General features: G+C 42.1%; 1 protein-coding gene across 1 annotated transcript in view; it reads left to right on the forward strand.

Annotated features, from left to right (window-relative positions):
• LYG2 (lysozyme g2) overlaps window positions 1-15,636 on the forward strand; it is a 34,763-nt gene extending 19,127 nt beyond the window's left edge. Inside the window, exons 5-9 of the mRNA XM_055108374.2 lie at window positions 2,270-2,373; window positions 10,958-11,212; window positions 12,433-12,629; window positions 13,752-13,890; window positions 15,375-15,636. Coding sequence (XP_054964349.1) covers window positions 2,270-2,373; window positions 10,958-11,212; window positions 12,433-12,629; window positions 13,752-13,890; window positions 15,375-15,493 — 814 coding nt within the window. The 3' untranslated portion in view covers window positions 15,494-15,636. The remainder of the gene's footprint in view (window positions 1-2,269; window positions 2,374-10,957; window positions 11,213-12,432; window positions 12,630-13,751; window positions 13,891-15,374) is intronic.
• The last annotated feature ends 219 nt before the right edge of the window (window positions 15,637-15,855 follow it).

Here is a 15,855-nt window from a genome sequence, read left to right on the forward strand (position 1 = left end):
ACAGACTAGTGTTGGGAGGGAGGCAGGTGGGGACGCAGAGGGCGAGGGGACCAAGGGAGCCTGAGGTGCTGGATTCCTTTAACTCCCAAAAGTGCTAACCTAGGGTAGCTCAGGGCACAAGGGCAGGTCTTTGTGTGGTATGAATTGAGAAGTCTTGCCAGGAACTCCTACCAGAATCTACTTCCCTGGCTATACAGAGTACCTCAGTTTTCATAATCATTCCTCTCCTCCTAACTAGGACAGTACTGCTTAAACTTTCCCATTGAAGTTTTCCAATTGCTGAGGCCATTTAGTCATTAGGGATGACTGGAGTCTCCACCACTGAAGCCAGGAACCCCAAATCTGTTAGGACTCCCCAGAAGCTGCCAGAGAATTGCTGCACTGAAGAGTCTTAGGAGCAGGCAACTGATTTGAGGGGCAGGGGACCAGGCCATAGAGTTTTATTTGTATAGCACAGAAATTGCTTGCATATAGATTGTGTTTTTATTTTGGGGACTGATGGAGATTATGACAGGTGCCAAGTTCCCTTCAAGCCCCTCCTGGAAATATCAGTACAACTTACATGTAGTCATTCTTGGTATCCCTGGGAAGAGATGGAGAATTATTCAGTATATTTCTTCTTAGTGACAAGAAATTTCTAAGGTCGTTATACAATAGTACCCACACTTAACCATCCACTGGGTCAGTAGGGTACTGCAGTTAAGAGTTAGGCTTCAGAATGTAACAAACTTAGGTCATGCCCCTTCCTATTATTCTACCAGTCATACCATACAAGGTCAGTGCGTATTAACTACATTATTATTACTGGTGGAGAAAATATAAAGTGACAAAAAACCACTTTGGACTTAGTTAACTTATATTAATTTGCATTTTAGAAATTACAACAGCACCTACAAACATTTGACAGATAGTGGTATAAAAATCTGTGAGTGGTGTTATTTTTCCAGACCACGGACAATGCTTTGTATCCAGATTGATTTGGACCTGTTGCAATGATTGCTCTGCAGAGGCATTTGTCCATCGTGCTGGCAATTCGATACAGTGGAAGAGCATGGATTTTGGAATCTTACAGGCCTAGATTCAAATCCTGGCTCTGTCACATGCTAACTGTGCCATCTTTGACAAGTTACTTAGCTTCTCTGAGTCACAGTTTCCTCATCTCTAAAATAAGGGATAATACCTGCCTCACAGGGCCAGTGGAAGATTGAGTCATATAATATCCATAGGAACCTGACTAATGTTGGGTATCAAATAAATGTTCAATTGTTCTCTCACAGCTTGAGTGAACAGAACAATCCACATCAGTTTGAAAACAATTTTGGTTGAGTTGCAGAAGCCTGGACATTAAGGACCTCATACCTAGAAGGACTCGTAGCCCCACTAACTGAGAGCAGAAAGATAAGTATTCTTCACATTCAACAGTGCTTTAAATGTTTTATTAACAATGTCTTCTTCCAGTGCATGTAGGGAGAGCCCCAGCCTCCACCTACTCTCTTTTACCTAACTTATCATTCGTAACTTCTTAATCTCCCTTTCTTGAGCTTTCTCATTGCACTTAGCCTGGAAGCCTCAGGTAAGTGGCTCTACTCACCCTGCAGTGAAGTGGGTCACGGGCACAATGTCGCTGGTGATAGACTATGGGTTTCTAAGGCCTGCCTCAGGGCAGTTAGACTCCTGCAATATCCCTTATTCAAGAGTGGTCCTGACTGCAGTGTTGATGGTGGTGGAGCAGACCCTCCATGGGTCACTTTCCTGAGAGTCAGGTAGGAATCATCCATTGGCTCAGAACAACCCTGCCACTCTTCCAGGGATGGAAGGCTAGAGGCCATGCCAGAGACGTCTGTTCTACAAGCAGGAAGGCAGGCAGGGCAGAAGTGAATGCCAGTGGACTGTGCAGACCTCAGCTTGGGGAGGGCATGTTCTCCTGGGAGTGGAGGTGGTTTTATTGCCAGGGAGCTGGGAAGTTGCCTGTGGTTTTGTCTTCCTGTTCCCCGTACAGCTGCCTTCCACCTTTCTTCATTCAGTGGATGTGGGGGAGGACTGTGTGCAGTCTGAGAAACCGGACACGCTTGTGGAAGGACCCAGACCAGACTTCTTCCTCCCCTCAGCGCAATGTGCTTTGCCTGTTTCAAGAACGTCCCTTCCATTTCCTGTTCCTGGGGCTGCACAATATGCTTCCTCTCTTCCTTTGGACATAAGCCTGAAGAAAGATACTCTCTTCTTGAAGAAGTTTTCATCCCTGGCTATAACTTTTTTCCCATATCCTTAGCAAGTATGGGCAAATGAGCACTCACGTTGCTACTCCCTGGTTTTGCATTGATCTCCTAGAGCAGGTGGCCACACTTGCACCTTTTTCTCAGAAGTGGGATTGGAGTAAAGAGCCAAGTTCACCTATCATGATCATGTGACATAGTGGTTTGAGATCATGTGACATACTGGTACAGGGATCATATGACATTGGAATGGGAACAAAAAGCAGGAGACCCAATATTTCAGGTAAATAACCAATCCAAGAATAAAAATTGCTAGTATTTCCTGTTATCTTTTTAAAGTGAATTATCTGTTTCTTATTCGCAAATTTAGAAGCTGTTTGGCACAATTTTAGATATCTAGAAACAATCTATCAAAATATGCCTCCTGAGCAACTTGGGGGTTCATTAGATTAATTAATTAATAGTGGTTAATAAACCCTTTGAAATCCTCTTATTAATTGGGTCACCTAAGTCCTAAGTACTATTATAACCAGGCCTAATGAGGTCAATGGTTTAAAGAGAGGGTTTTAAACCATATATAAAGCTCCTGTAATGATCGTTGGTACAGGACGAAGGTAAGAAAAGCCAGGTGAGTCTTCATGCTGGTGTTTAAAAGTTTCCTCCACAGCAGCAGAGCCACACTGATGTCTACTCTGTTGAAGCCAGGTGCGCAGTGATCTACTGACTAATGGATTCTCCAATTGTTAAGCCTATGTTACAGGACAAAGGCCGTCGCTTTGTAAAAGCTTGAAGTGCAGTTTGCTGCTGAGTACAGAAGACCTTTGCAAACAGAGAGGGGAGATTTTCTCTGTAAGGTTGCAAACAAGGTTAGTGCTGGCCTTCTTATGTCTTGTAAAACTTATAAGCTACCATTTGAATGAAACCAAGAATAGAGTTGATTGAGGAAGAAATGGAGCAGAGGAAACCTCTTCTAAGTCACGTTCTCATGCTCCTGTTGGTATTTTGTTTTATTTTGTTTTCCCTACGGAGACCCTGGTATAAGAATGGAAACACCCAGGCATGGTGGCACGCATATGTCGCCCCAGCTACTCAGGAGGCTGAGGTGGGAGGATCGCTTGAGCCCAGGAGTTTGAGGCCACAGTGAGCTATGATTATGCCACTGCACTCCAGCCTGGGTGACAGAGCAAGATCCCATTTCTAAATAAATGAATGAAAGACCAAAACTGATCCTTGAAGCCAGGGGTAGGGTGAATAACTAGAATGAAAGGATCAGTATTTTTTTTTAAAAAGAAAGGGAACAAAATTGTGGGGTTACCAAGCTTAGAGGTGGGATGGGAGTGTATATTTAGTTACATATGTAAGATATGCATGACTCATGCCAATATGAAATTGGATTGAAGTGAGATTAGGAGTTTATGCTTAAGAAAGAGAGTGTGCCAACAAACTATGTACTGAGCCTGTGAGAATACTATCTTGAAACAGGGAAATGAGTAGTGAATTGGAAATAACTCTAAACTTTTTAAAATATCAAAGCAAATTTTTCTTTAGGAAATTTTCAGGTTTTAAAATTAACCAGTTTCTATTTCAAATCAGAGCAGGTCCTGGAAGATAAGATTCCCTGCCATGTTATCCTCCATGGTGTTTTGGGGACTAATTGCCCTCATTGGTAAGTCACTGGCTGAGATTTAGCATTGTTCACAGGGTGTCCACAAAAACCTCCAGCACAATCATGAATCAGAAAGAGCAATGATTACCTGTAATGGAAGAGTGGGCTCTCATTCTGACCAGCTTGGCCATTAATCAACTATTATTTATATAATTAACAGTGTGTTCTGCTTGCTAAGCAGGTGAAAAACAGGATCTATGGGAATTTCAAATAATCTAATATTTATTGATCTGCTTACTTCCTGTCTGACAATGCACCTGTCAGGCTGGATATCTTACCGAGAGGTATATGGAACAGTGCCTTGGAAGCAAAACACATGAAGAGACAATTATCAATGCCAAGCAGTGCATGAGAGTTCAATGTGTATAGGTGGGAAAAAAGCACTAGTCTGGGAAAGGTTTGGGAGGAAGAGCTCACATCCAACTAGAATGCTCAGATGTGAAAGGCTTTTGGGGGGGACATGTCAATTGAAGGATGCTTGGCGATTTAATAAGAAAAGGGAAGAGCCTGCTGGATGGGAAGAAAGATTTCAGTAAAAAAGCAGAGGCAGAAATGAATGAAAAGTCTTTGGGTCAGTGTGGTCTGGACAGACGAGGGGGTTTCTGGGGGGAAGGCTGGAAAGATAGGTTGGTAAGTTGGTAAGGGATCTTGAATAAGAGAATGTGAAAACTTTGACCTAAGCAAAATGAAAAGCCATTATGAGCAATGTTCAAGTCGTCTTTAATTATAGAATGGTGACTGAAAGGAAAGTGTTTCTAAAATGTTTAATTCTAAATTTGGAAAAACAAGGCTACCCAAAAGTAATTTCCAGTTACTTATGGTCAAAACAGGGCAACATAGTTTTAAATTTTTACTCTTTTTAGATTGCCAGGTGAGAGCAGAGTTAAATAGCCAGTAGATTAATTATGAGCTACCATATTAGCTGTGTATAGCTGAAAGGTGACTCTTAATTTAAAAAGGGCTTGTGTGTTTATAAGGCCTACACAGGCAGCGTAGGGTCCATGGTCATATTCCAGTTCCCTTAAAGCAGTGGTTCATAAACATGTGTAAGAGTCAACTGGGAATGCTGGGTAAAAGGCAGCTTCTTTCACCTTATACTGCAAGATTTTGGTGCAGTAGATCTGGTGTGAAAAGCCCAGTGATAAGCCTTTTTTTTTTTTTTTTTTGAGACAGAGTCTCGTTCTGTCGCCCAGGCTGGAGAGTGCAGTGGTGCGATCTCAGCTCACTGCAAGCTCTGCCTCCTGGGTTCATACCATTCTTCTGCCTCAGCCTCCCAAGTAGCTGGGACTACAGGCGCCCACCATCATGCCCAGCTATTTTTTTTTGTATTTTTAGTAGAGACAGGGTTTCACTGTGTTACCCAGGATGGTCTTGATCTCCTGACCTCGTGATCCGCCCGCCTTGGCCTCCCAAAGTGCTGGGATTATAGGTGTGAGCCACCATGCCCGGCCCAGTGATAAGCATTTTTAATAAGCTTCCTGGGTAACTTTGATGCCTGTGGTCTGTGGGCCACACAGTGAGCCTGGCAAAGACTGCCTCCCAGTGAAAGGATACTGAACCTGTCAATATAAGGACACTTGATCCAGATAATTTAAACAATCCCTTTCTGTCTCATTCCTTCATCCATCCAACTATCCATTCTTCCATTCAGCAAATGTTTATTAAATGTCTACTTTGTGCCAAGCATTGTTCCAGGTGCTGAGGAGGATATAGCAGAGAAAAACATCTAGTATCTGACCTAATGAAATTTATCTTCTAGTGAGAGGAACGAACAGAAAGAGAGTGAGAGGAAAAAAGGAAGAGAGAGGGAAAGAGTGAGAGGAAGGGAGGGAGATAAAAACATTTCACCTGTAAAAATTTTTGGGCCGGGCATGGTGGCTCACACCTGTAATCCCTGCACTTTGGGAGGCCGAGGCAGGTGGATCAAGAGGTCAGGAGATCGAGACCATCCTGGCTAACACAGTGATACACCATCTCTACTAAAAATACAAAAAATTAGCCAGGTGTGGTGGCAGGCACCTATAGTCCCAGCTACTTGGGAGGCTGAGGCAGGAGAATGGCATGAACTTGGGAGGCGGAGCTTGCAGTGAGCCGAGATCGTGCCACTGCACTCCAGCCTGGGCGACAGAGTGAGACTCCATCTGGAAAAAAAAAATTTTTTTTTTTAATGTGTCTCTAACATATAAGGACCAGCTCTGGCACAAAAAGATGTTCCTGGTTCATCTTGAACATTTTCTGCCCCAGGCTAGCAATCAGCCATTATTCTGAGGAGTGCTGGTTCCTCTTAGCAGGAAATGGTATTTAGAGACCACAGTGTGGGAAGTAAAAGTGCTCCATTGCTATGGAGCTGTCATTTATTTCAGGTGTTTTCAGTGGCAGGAACTAGAAAATATATATTTTTAAAAGAAAAACAACTATGCATTCAGATATTTCACATTTATATTTAAGAATGCAAGCATTTTACATCAGTTTTATATTTGTACCTCTGCTATCTTACACTAAAAATCCTAGTTCTAATGACATTAGCATTATTACTTATTTACATACAATAGTGTCAAAATAAGTATGACAGTATTACCAACCAACAATGAGACAGTAAATATAATTTAAGATTTTCTTGTGATTATTTATGTTCACAGGATGGATTCCTATGTAGTGGTATAGACTTATATGGGTATATTTTAAAGTCACTTAAGATAATTCTCCTCTATGTGTTTATTAATCTTTCAATTTGTTATAGAGTTATGTTCATTTTTTCTTTTTTATGATTCCATTTTTCCCTATTTGATTTAATTTTAAAATTTATGATAACATTTACATGGTTCCAAAATAAAAACTTTAAAAAAGATAGTTAGTCTATCCCCTATCCCTGTTCCCTTTACCTTCCTCTTACTCTCTCCATAACTAACAATTTTTATCAGTTTTTCATTCATCCTTGTATTGTTTCTTTTGAAAATATGAGCAAATCACACAAAATATACGATTGTATTTTCTTACCTTTCTTACACAAAGAGTACAATTCTATAAATACTATTTTGTCCCTGGAGAGAATTTTACAGGAGTATATACAGGTCTTATTCTTTCCTTTTGCAGCTGCATAGTGCTCCACTGTGGACGTAGCATCACTTACTCAACCAGTCCCTAAATTAATGACATTTGTGTTGTTTGCAGTCCTTTGCTCTTACAAACAGTGCTGGAATGAACAGCCTATCACAAAACTGTGTTCCACAGCAATGTGTGTGACAGCCTATTTCCTCACAACCTCTCCCACAGAGGGTATTGCCAAACCTTTGGGCTCTTGCCAACTAAAGAGTTGGAAAATGCAGCCGGGCGCGGTGGCTCACGCCTGTAATCCCAGCACTTTGGGAGGCCAAGGTGGGCGGATCACAAGGTCAGCAGATCGAGACCATCCTGGCTAACATGCTGAAACCCCGCCTCTACTAAAAATACAAAAAATTAGCCGGGTGTGATGGCAGGCGCCTGTAGTCCCAGCTGCTGGGGAGGCTGAGGCAGGAGAATGGCATGAACCCGGGAGGCGGAGCTTGCAGTGAGCCATGATCGCACCACTGTACTGCAGCCTGGGCGACAGAGCAAGACTCTGTCTCAAAAAAAAAAAAAAAAAAAAAAAAAAAGAGTTGGAAAATGCTGTTATAATGATGTTTTAATGTGGCCTTTCTCTTCTTTTGAGTGTGGTTTAACGTCTTTTATATGTTTAAGGACTATTTTCTTTTTTTGTCTATAAACTCGCTATATATTCTGCTGATAAGGTGATATTTGGACAGAGACCTGAAGGCATGATCATGTAGATACCAGGAGGAATAGCATTCTAGGCAAAAGGGACCACAAACATACAGGCTTTGAGGCAGAAACCTGCCTGGCATGTTGAAGGATAAGCACAAAGAAGAATGTGGCTGGAGGAGAGTGAGCAAAGGGAAAGAGAAGTAGGAACAGGAGCAGAGGGCCACATCTAGTAGGTCTTGGAGGCTGCAGGATGGACTTGGCTATTCCCCTAAAGGAGGAGAAAGTCACTGGAAGGTTAAGAGAGAAGACTGATAGTAGCCCATGCATATTCCCACAGGGCCACTCCGTCTACTAAGTAGAGGATGGGCTGCAAGAGTGAATCAGGGAGGTCAGTTAGAAGGCTGTTAGGAGAGTCCAGATGAGCAATGATGCTGGCTGGGACTATGGCAGCAGCAGAGGTGGGAGAAGTGGTTAGATTCTTTTTTTTTTTTTTTTTTTTTGAGACAGAGTTTCGCTCTTTTTGCCCAGGCTGGAGTGCAATGGCACAATCTCGGCTCACTGCATCCTCCTCCTCCTGGGTTCAAGCGATTCTTCTGCCTCAGCCTCCCGAGTAGCTGGGATTACAGGCATGCACCACCATGCCTGGCTAATTTTGTATTTTTAGTAGAGATGGGTTTCTCCGTGTTGGTCAGACTGGTCTTGAACTCCCGACCTCAGGTGATCCGCCTGCCTTGGCCTCCCAAAGTGCTGGGATTACAGGTGTGAGCCACCACGCCCAACCAGATTCTATTTTTTTTACATCAAACATTTTAACAAAATCCTTTTTTTTTTTTTTTTTTTTTTTTTTGAGATTTGAGACAGGGTCTTGTTCTGTTGCCCAGGCTGGAGTGCAGTGGCACCATCAAAGCTCACTGCAGCCTCGACCTCCTGGGTTCAATCAATCTTCCTGTCTCAGTCTCCCATGCAACTGGGACTACAGGCATGTGCCACTACACCAGGCTAATTTTTGTATTTTTTGTAGAAATCAGTTTTGCCATGTTGCATAGGCTGGTCTCAAACTCCTAGGCTCAAGCAATCGTCCTGCCTCAGCCTCTCAAAGTGCTGGGATTCTAGGCATAAGCCACAACATCCAGCCCTAAGTACTGTCTTATAACAAATATTTGGACTCTTAAGGTAAGTTAACAGTCCTTGAAACCATTAGAACAAACTTTTCAACATTACAGAAAATAACTTTGTATCTCCTTTAGCAAAAGCTCTGCCTCTCCTGTAACAGGTAGACTTGGACAGAAATTCACTTTTTAATGACAGAACAAAAAGACAAGAATAGATTTGACTTAAATTATTTTGGCAAATTCAATTTTTACTTCTAATTTTATTAAATATACATAGGAACTCAACTTCACAGTAAATGATATAAAATAAGAATATATTTAAATTGTTATGGTGCCCTTCTTTCTTATCTTTCTAAACAAAGGCAAATTGGTTTTTTTTTGAATTTTATTTATTTATTTTTATTTTATTTTATTTTATTATTATTATACTTTAAGTTTTAGGGTACATGTGCACAATGTGCAGGTTAGTTACATATGTATACATGTGCCATGCTGGTGTGCTGCACCCATTAACTCGTCATTTAGCATTAGGTATATCTCCTAATGCTATCCCTCCCCCCTCCCTCCACCCCACAACAGTCCCCAGAGTGTGATGTTCCCCTTCCTGTGTCCATGTGTTCTCATTGTTCAATTCCCACCTATGAGTGAGAACATGTGGTGTTTGTTTTTTTGTCCTTGGCGATAGTTTACTGAGAATGATGATTTCCAATTTCATCCATGTCCCTACAAAGGACATGAACTCATCATTTTTTATGGCTGCATAGTATTCCATGGTGTATATGTGCCACATTTTCTTAATCCAGTCTATCATTGTTGGACATTTGGGTTGGTTCCAAGTTTTTGCTATTGTGAATAGTGCCACAATAAACATACGTGTGTATGTGTCTTTATAGCAGCATGATTTATAGTCCTTTGGGTATATACCCAGTAATGGGATGGCTGGGTCAAATGGTATTTCTAGTTCTAGATCCCTGAGGAATCGCCACACTGACTTCCACGATGGTTGAACTAGTTTACAGTCCCACCAACAGTGTAAAAGTGTTCCTATTTCTCCACATCCTCTCCAGCACCTGTTGTTGCCTGACTTTTTAATGATTGCCATTCTAACTGGTGTGAGATGGTATCTCATTGTGGTTTTGATTTGCATTTTTCTGATAGCCAGTGATGGTGAGCATTTTTTCATGTGTTTTTTGGCTGCATAAATGTCTTCTTTTGAGAAGTGTCTGTTCATGTACTTCGCCCACTTTTTGATGGGGTTGTTTGTTTTTTTCTTGTAAATTTGTTTGAGTTCATTGTAGATTCTGGATATTAGCCCTTTGTCAGATGAGTAGGTTGCAAAAATTTTCTCCCATTTTGTAGGTTGCCTGTTCACTCTGATGGTAGTTTCTTTTGCTGTGCAGAAGCTCTTTAGTTTAATTAGACCCCATTTGTCAATTTTGGCTTAAGAAAGGCAAATTGTTAATCTAGATGTTCACATCCCCAGAGGCATTTGTGTCAGAAATGTTTTAAAATTCCTCTCAAAACAATAGACACTGGGGACTGTAAAAGGAAGGAGGGAGGGAGGAAGGTAGGGAGGCAAGGGTTGAAAACTACACATCAGGTACTGTGTTCACTATTTGGGTGAAGGATCAGTAGAAGGCCAGTCCTCAGCATCACACAATATGCCCATGTAACAAACCTGCACATGTACCCCCTGAATCTTAAAAAAAAAAACCAAAAACCTCTCAAGTTTCCTGCTTAAAAACCTGTCAGTTTTAATTCTGACATACAGCATGGTATGACTACAGTGCCTGTAATCCCAGCACTTTGGGAGGCCAAGGAGGGAGGATCGCTTGAGCACAGGAGTTTGAGACTAGCTTGGGCAACATAGCAAAACCCCATCTCTACAAAAAGAGAAAATAAGCGAGTCCTGGTGATATGCACCTGTGGTTCCAGCTACTCAGGAGGCTGGGGTGGGAGGACAGTTTGAGCCCAGGTGTTGGTGCCTGCAGCGAGCTATGATCATGCCACTGCACTCCAGCCTGGACAACAGAGCAAGACCTTGTCTCTTAAAAAAAGGAAAAAAAAAAGACTGCACATGTATTTAGGATCTATAAGAGATGAATTTCATAATATTTTGCATAGTGTTTTCAGATTAAGTCCTGTGTTAATACAAAACAAAACAAAAGATCGGAGCAGAGTGGGCATGGGGAACTTCTGTCTGATGAACAAATAATGGCAACAAGAGAGTTGGGGAGTTCTGTCTGTGGCCTTCTGCCTTTGGTTTAGTGATGTTTATTGCAGCAACCCAAGTAATATCTTCTCAGAGGATTCATGTGAGTTACACTTCTGCCTCCTAGGCACTTCCAGGGGCTCGTACCCCTTCACTCACTCAATGAAGCCTCACCTACATCCACGCCTGTACCATGGCTGCTACGGGGACATCATGACCATGAAGACCTCTGGGGCCACTTGTGATGCAAACAGTGTGATGAACTGCGGTAAGTGAAAAGCAGAGCAAACGACTGGCTTCCCCCTTTCATCGTTTTCAGATTCTTTCTTAGGAAGTCACTTAATTTTGAAAAGGTATAATCATCATTATGACAATAGTATCAAAATTAAAAATGAGCAAAAACCACAATCCTGACCAATCTAACAACCAGCTTCTTTTCATTTTCCACCCCCATTCTTTCCAAACTTTGTCCAGCTGTGTTTATTTCCACGTATTGAAACTACTGCTTGAATAAATGTTAGACTCTGGCTTTGTTTTTTGGGTAGTGCTGCTGTGTTTGCTTCATGTTACACATGACAATTTGAAGCAATACTGTTCCAAAGTCGTCTTCATCACGTTATCCTGGTTTTACAGTGTCGGAGCTGGCAGCAACCACAAGGTCACATCAGACCCCAACCCCTCAAATTTACAAATCAGAGCCCAAAGACTCAGCAAGGAGGGGAATACTTCCCAATAGAACAGAACCAACTAGTGGCGGAGCCAGGCTAAAACATACATTGGCTAACTCCTAGTACAACAGGCTTCCCGGTGCACTAGTGTGGCAGAATTTTTTGTGTGTGTGTAACAGAGTCTTGCTTTGTCACCCAGGCTGGAGTGCGATGGCACGATCTCGGCTCACTACAACCTCCACCTCCCAGATTCAAGTGATTCTCCTGCCTCAGTCTCCTGAGTAGCTGGGGTTACAGGTGCCTGCCAACAAGTCCAGCTAATTTTTGTATTTTTAGTAGAGATGGGGTTTCACCATGTTGGCCAGGCTAGTCTTGAACTCCTGACCTCAGGTGATCTGTCCACCTCGGCCTCCCAAAGTGCGGGGATTACAGGCATGAGCAATTTGAAGGAGAAACAGAGCAGAAGCGGCACCTGTTGGGGGTTGTGGATCTGTTTGTTTCTGCAGTCAGAGATCAAAAGGATGTCTTAGAATGGTTGTCCCAAGTCATTAGCAGTGATCAGAGGCTGTGGCTAACTTAGCAAATTTTTAAAAATGGTTTTCTTCTGAAGTAGAAGAAACAGTTTCTTTTCTTTTTTTAACTTTAAATTCTTTTTTTTTTTTTTTTAATTAGAGATGGGCTCTCACTATGATGCCCAGGCTGGTTTCGAACTCCTCCTGGGTTCAAGCAATCCTCCTGTTTCAGCCTCCTGTGTAGCAGGGACTGACTTCAGGCACACACTACCATGCCCGGAAAAACAGTTTCTTTTCTATTGATGTAGGGATCCGTGGTTCTGAAATGTTTGCTGAGATGGATTTGAGGGCCATAAAACCTTACCAGACTCTGATCAAAGAAGTCGGGCAGAGACATTGCGTGGACCCTGCTGTCATCGCAGCCATCATCTCCAGGGAAAGCCATGGCGGATCTGTCCTGCAAGACGGCTGGGACCACAGGGGACTTAAATTTGGCTTGATGCAGGTATTTAGCTAGAAACTTTCTATCAGCCCCACTGCATCCCTCCTCACAGAAGCTCAACCTGAACTAGAAATCCATTTGCAGTGCTTCCAAGCCCCAAAATACCCTGGCATCTGGCCACAGGTACTCCAGCATAATATTTTTTTTTTTTTGAGATGGAGTTTCACTCTTGTTGCCCAGGCTGGAGTGCAATGGTGTGATCTCGGCTCACTGCAACCTCCACTTCCGGGTTCAAGTGATTCTCCTCCCTCAGCCTCCTGAGTAGTTGGGATTACAGGCACACGCCACCATGCCCAGCTAATTTTTTGTATTTTTAGTAGAGACGGGATTTCGCCTTGTTGGCCAGGCTCGTCTTGAACTCCTGACCTCAGGTGATCCACCCACCTCAGTCTCCCAAAGTGCTAGGATTACAAGCTTGAGCCACTGTGCCCGGCCACTCCAGCATAATTTGATCTGGGATTTCTGTAACACATCTTTTTATTTTATTCAAGGCTTATTCATTATTAGATATATTTTTTAAAGTATTTTAGGAGTTTCATAACTACCATTCTGCAATAAATAATATGTAATACACTAAAACTGAGAAAATATTATAAACAGCATTATTGTTACAGGTGTCCTCTTGGGGTTCATGAAGTAGTAAATTTCATCCATGTGGATCAAAACATGGTATAATTGTGCCCTACTTGAAACAACTTGTTCCTTTGGGTAAACTGGAGGAAGGGGATCCAAATTATCTGGATATTTGCTTCCAGGCTCGATTTTAAATTGTCTGTAGAAATACAGACTTCTGGCCTTCCCAGTTAGAAACAAATTTTTATCTGAATTAGCTGGATAATTATTTATTACTATAAATGTGTAGACTTTGGGTGTTATTTGTTTCAAAACAACTTAAATTTTTTTTTTGTATATTAGAATGTTTAGCTAAAACTATACCATGTCCATTTCTCCCAAACCTTACTTTGTTTCTCTGACTCTCATCTCTATGAAAGAAAGAACAATAGAATTGACTCTTTGGGGATAAAGGCCGGTATCTATGACTTGAATACCAGGAGAGGAAATTAGGAATGGCAGAAAAATGTGTTACCTCATCCAGATGCTGACTTCATTATCTGAATTTTCTAGCTTGATAAACAAACGTACCACCCTGTCGGTGCCTGGGACAGTAAAGAGCACCTTTCACAGGCTACTGGGATTCTAACAGAGAGAATTAAGGCAATCCAGAAAAAATTCCCCACGTGGAGTGTTGCTCAGCACCTCAAAGGTAGGCTGTATTCTGAGTACTTTATTTAAATGAGCAATGAATGAGACCACTGAAGGCCAGTGTGACCCGAGACTCCCTGGGAGCATTTCCACGGGGTCAGCAGTGGCCCTGGGAGGAGCTGTCTAGAGGCTGCATTTGCATTCCCTGAACCACTGAGTTACTTTGAGAGGTCCTCCATCCTCAACCTCCATTTCCTCTTCTGCAGAATGTTGGGGTTCTTATTCATTGCTTACTGAGCTATTGAGTGATACCTTGAAACATAGTGAGACCCTGTCTCTACAAAAAAAAAAAAATCTGGGCATGGTGACACACAGTCCCAGCTACTCAGGAGGCTAAGCCAGGAGGATTGCTTGTGCCTGGGAGGTTGAGGCTGCAGTGAGCATTGATTACATCACTGCACTCCAGCCTGGGAGACAGAGTGAGACCCCATCTCTCAAAAAAAAATTTGTCTATCTATCTATCTATCTATCTATCTGTTTGCCTACCTCTCATAGGTTTTTTCCTGTTATAAGAAACTGTCAACAACTTTCCAAATTGTCTGAACAATGTTACTCTGTGAGTATTTTCGGGACTTCAGGTGCTATATATCCAAGTGGAAATCTCTGCTTGGCTGACCACAGGCTCCCTCAAGTTCAGCATCTCCCAGATGGAATTAACTCACTAACTTCCCACTATAAATTTGCTCTTTCTTCTGCATTTTACGTGTCTTGGAGGCACCATAATACAGCCAGTCATCCCAGCCTGAAAACCAGATTGCTTTCTTAGGCTCTCTGGTTCCTTCTCTCTTCACACCCAACCACATCAGTTCCTATTAGGTTTACCTCCTATTGGCTAATGTTATGTCCTCCACACTCTAACGGCCTCAATCAGAACAGTTTTTAGTCTCTACTTCAAGGTCCTTGAAGGCAGGGATCAGGACCAGGCATCTTTCTCTCTGGATATCAGAGCAGAGCACAATTATGTTAAACACATACATAACTACTAGAGATAAAATTCTAGGGTAAAATAGCACACACATGCATATGTACACATACCCAAAGAAATAAGTGTGTCTTGGGTACCTTGCAGTCAGTGTGGCACCTCTCCTGGCACATAGTAGGTGCTTGAAAACATTTCCTGGATGAATAAATGAGTGAGTGAATAGATGAGTGAATTATTGAATAAATGAGAGAATGTTACAAGCATTTTCAGCAGAGGATGTACTGGGAGTCTAGTTCTGCCAGGCCTGGATTACATAAAAAAGCAAATCTGATTTTTGCAACAAGAAAAACCAAAGACTTTGGAAAAAGAGAAAGAAAGCAATCTGGAATTTTCCCAGTGATTCTTGGGATAGCACGTCCTTTCAGAAAGGGAGAGAGAGGGAGGAGGATTTGGGACTGCCTGCTTTGGAAGATTTGCCTGGAAAGCTAACATCTTGGCAATGCTCCTTGCTTATTTCTGTTGAAAGTTAATATTTGAGCCTAACTCTCTGTGTTTCATTTCAGGTGGTCTCTCAGCTTTTAAGTCAGGAATTGAAGCGATTGCCACCCCATCGGACATAGACAATGACTTTGTCAATGATATCATTGCTCGAGCTAAGTTCTATAAAAGACAAAGCTTCTAGGCAAAGCTCTGTGGGTGGGCCAGGTTGGCAGAGTGCTCAGATGGCCGCCTTTGAGAGTTTTATGTGAATGTGTTGTATACAACACTGGCAAAGAAATGATTAAAATCATGATAGAAAATTCATTTCCCAATTTTCTGAATGAAAATAAGCATTGAAAAAAGGAAAGAAAAATAAAAGAAATCCATCCAGTTCACAATATGGTTCCTAGGAAACGGACATAGACATATATATAATTACTTTGTAGTAAATGTGAATATCATGGCAAATGGTCCCTAGGTATTCCAGCCAGGCTTCATTTTAGCCTGTGATTCCAATGCCCACCTACTCCCTGTCTACCAGAATTGCTAACAAGTTAAGTAAGC

This window comes from Pan paniscus, chromosome 12 (genome assembly GCF_029289425.2).
Source record: "Pan paniscus chromosome 12, NHGRI_mPanPan1-v2.0_pri, whole genome shotgun sequence".
In the NCBI taxonomy this organism is placed as follows: Eukaryota; Metazoa; Chordata; class Mammalia; order Primates; family Hominidae; genus Pan; species Pan paniscus.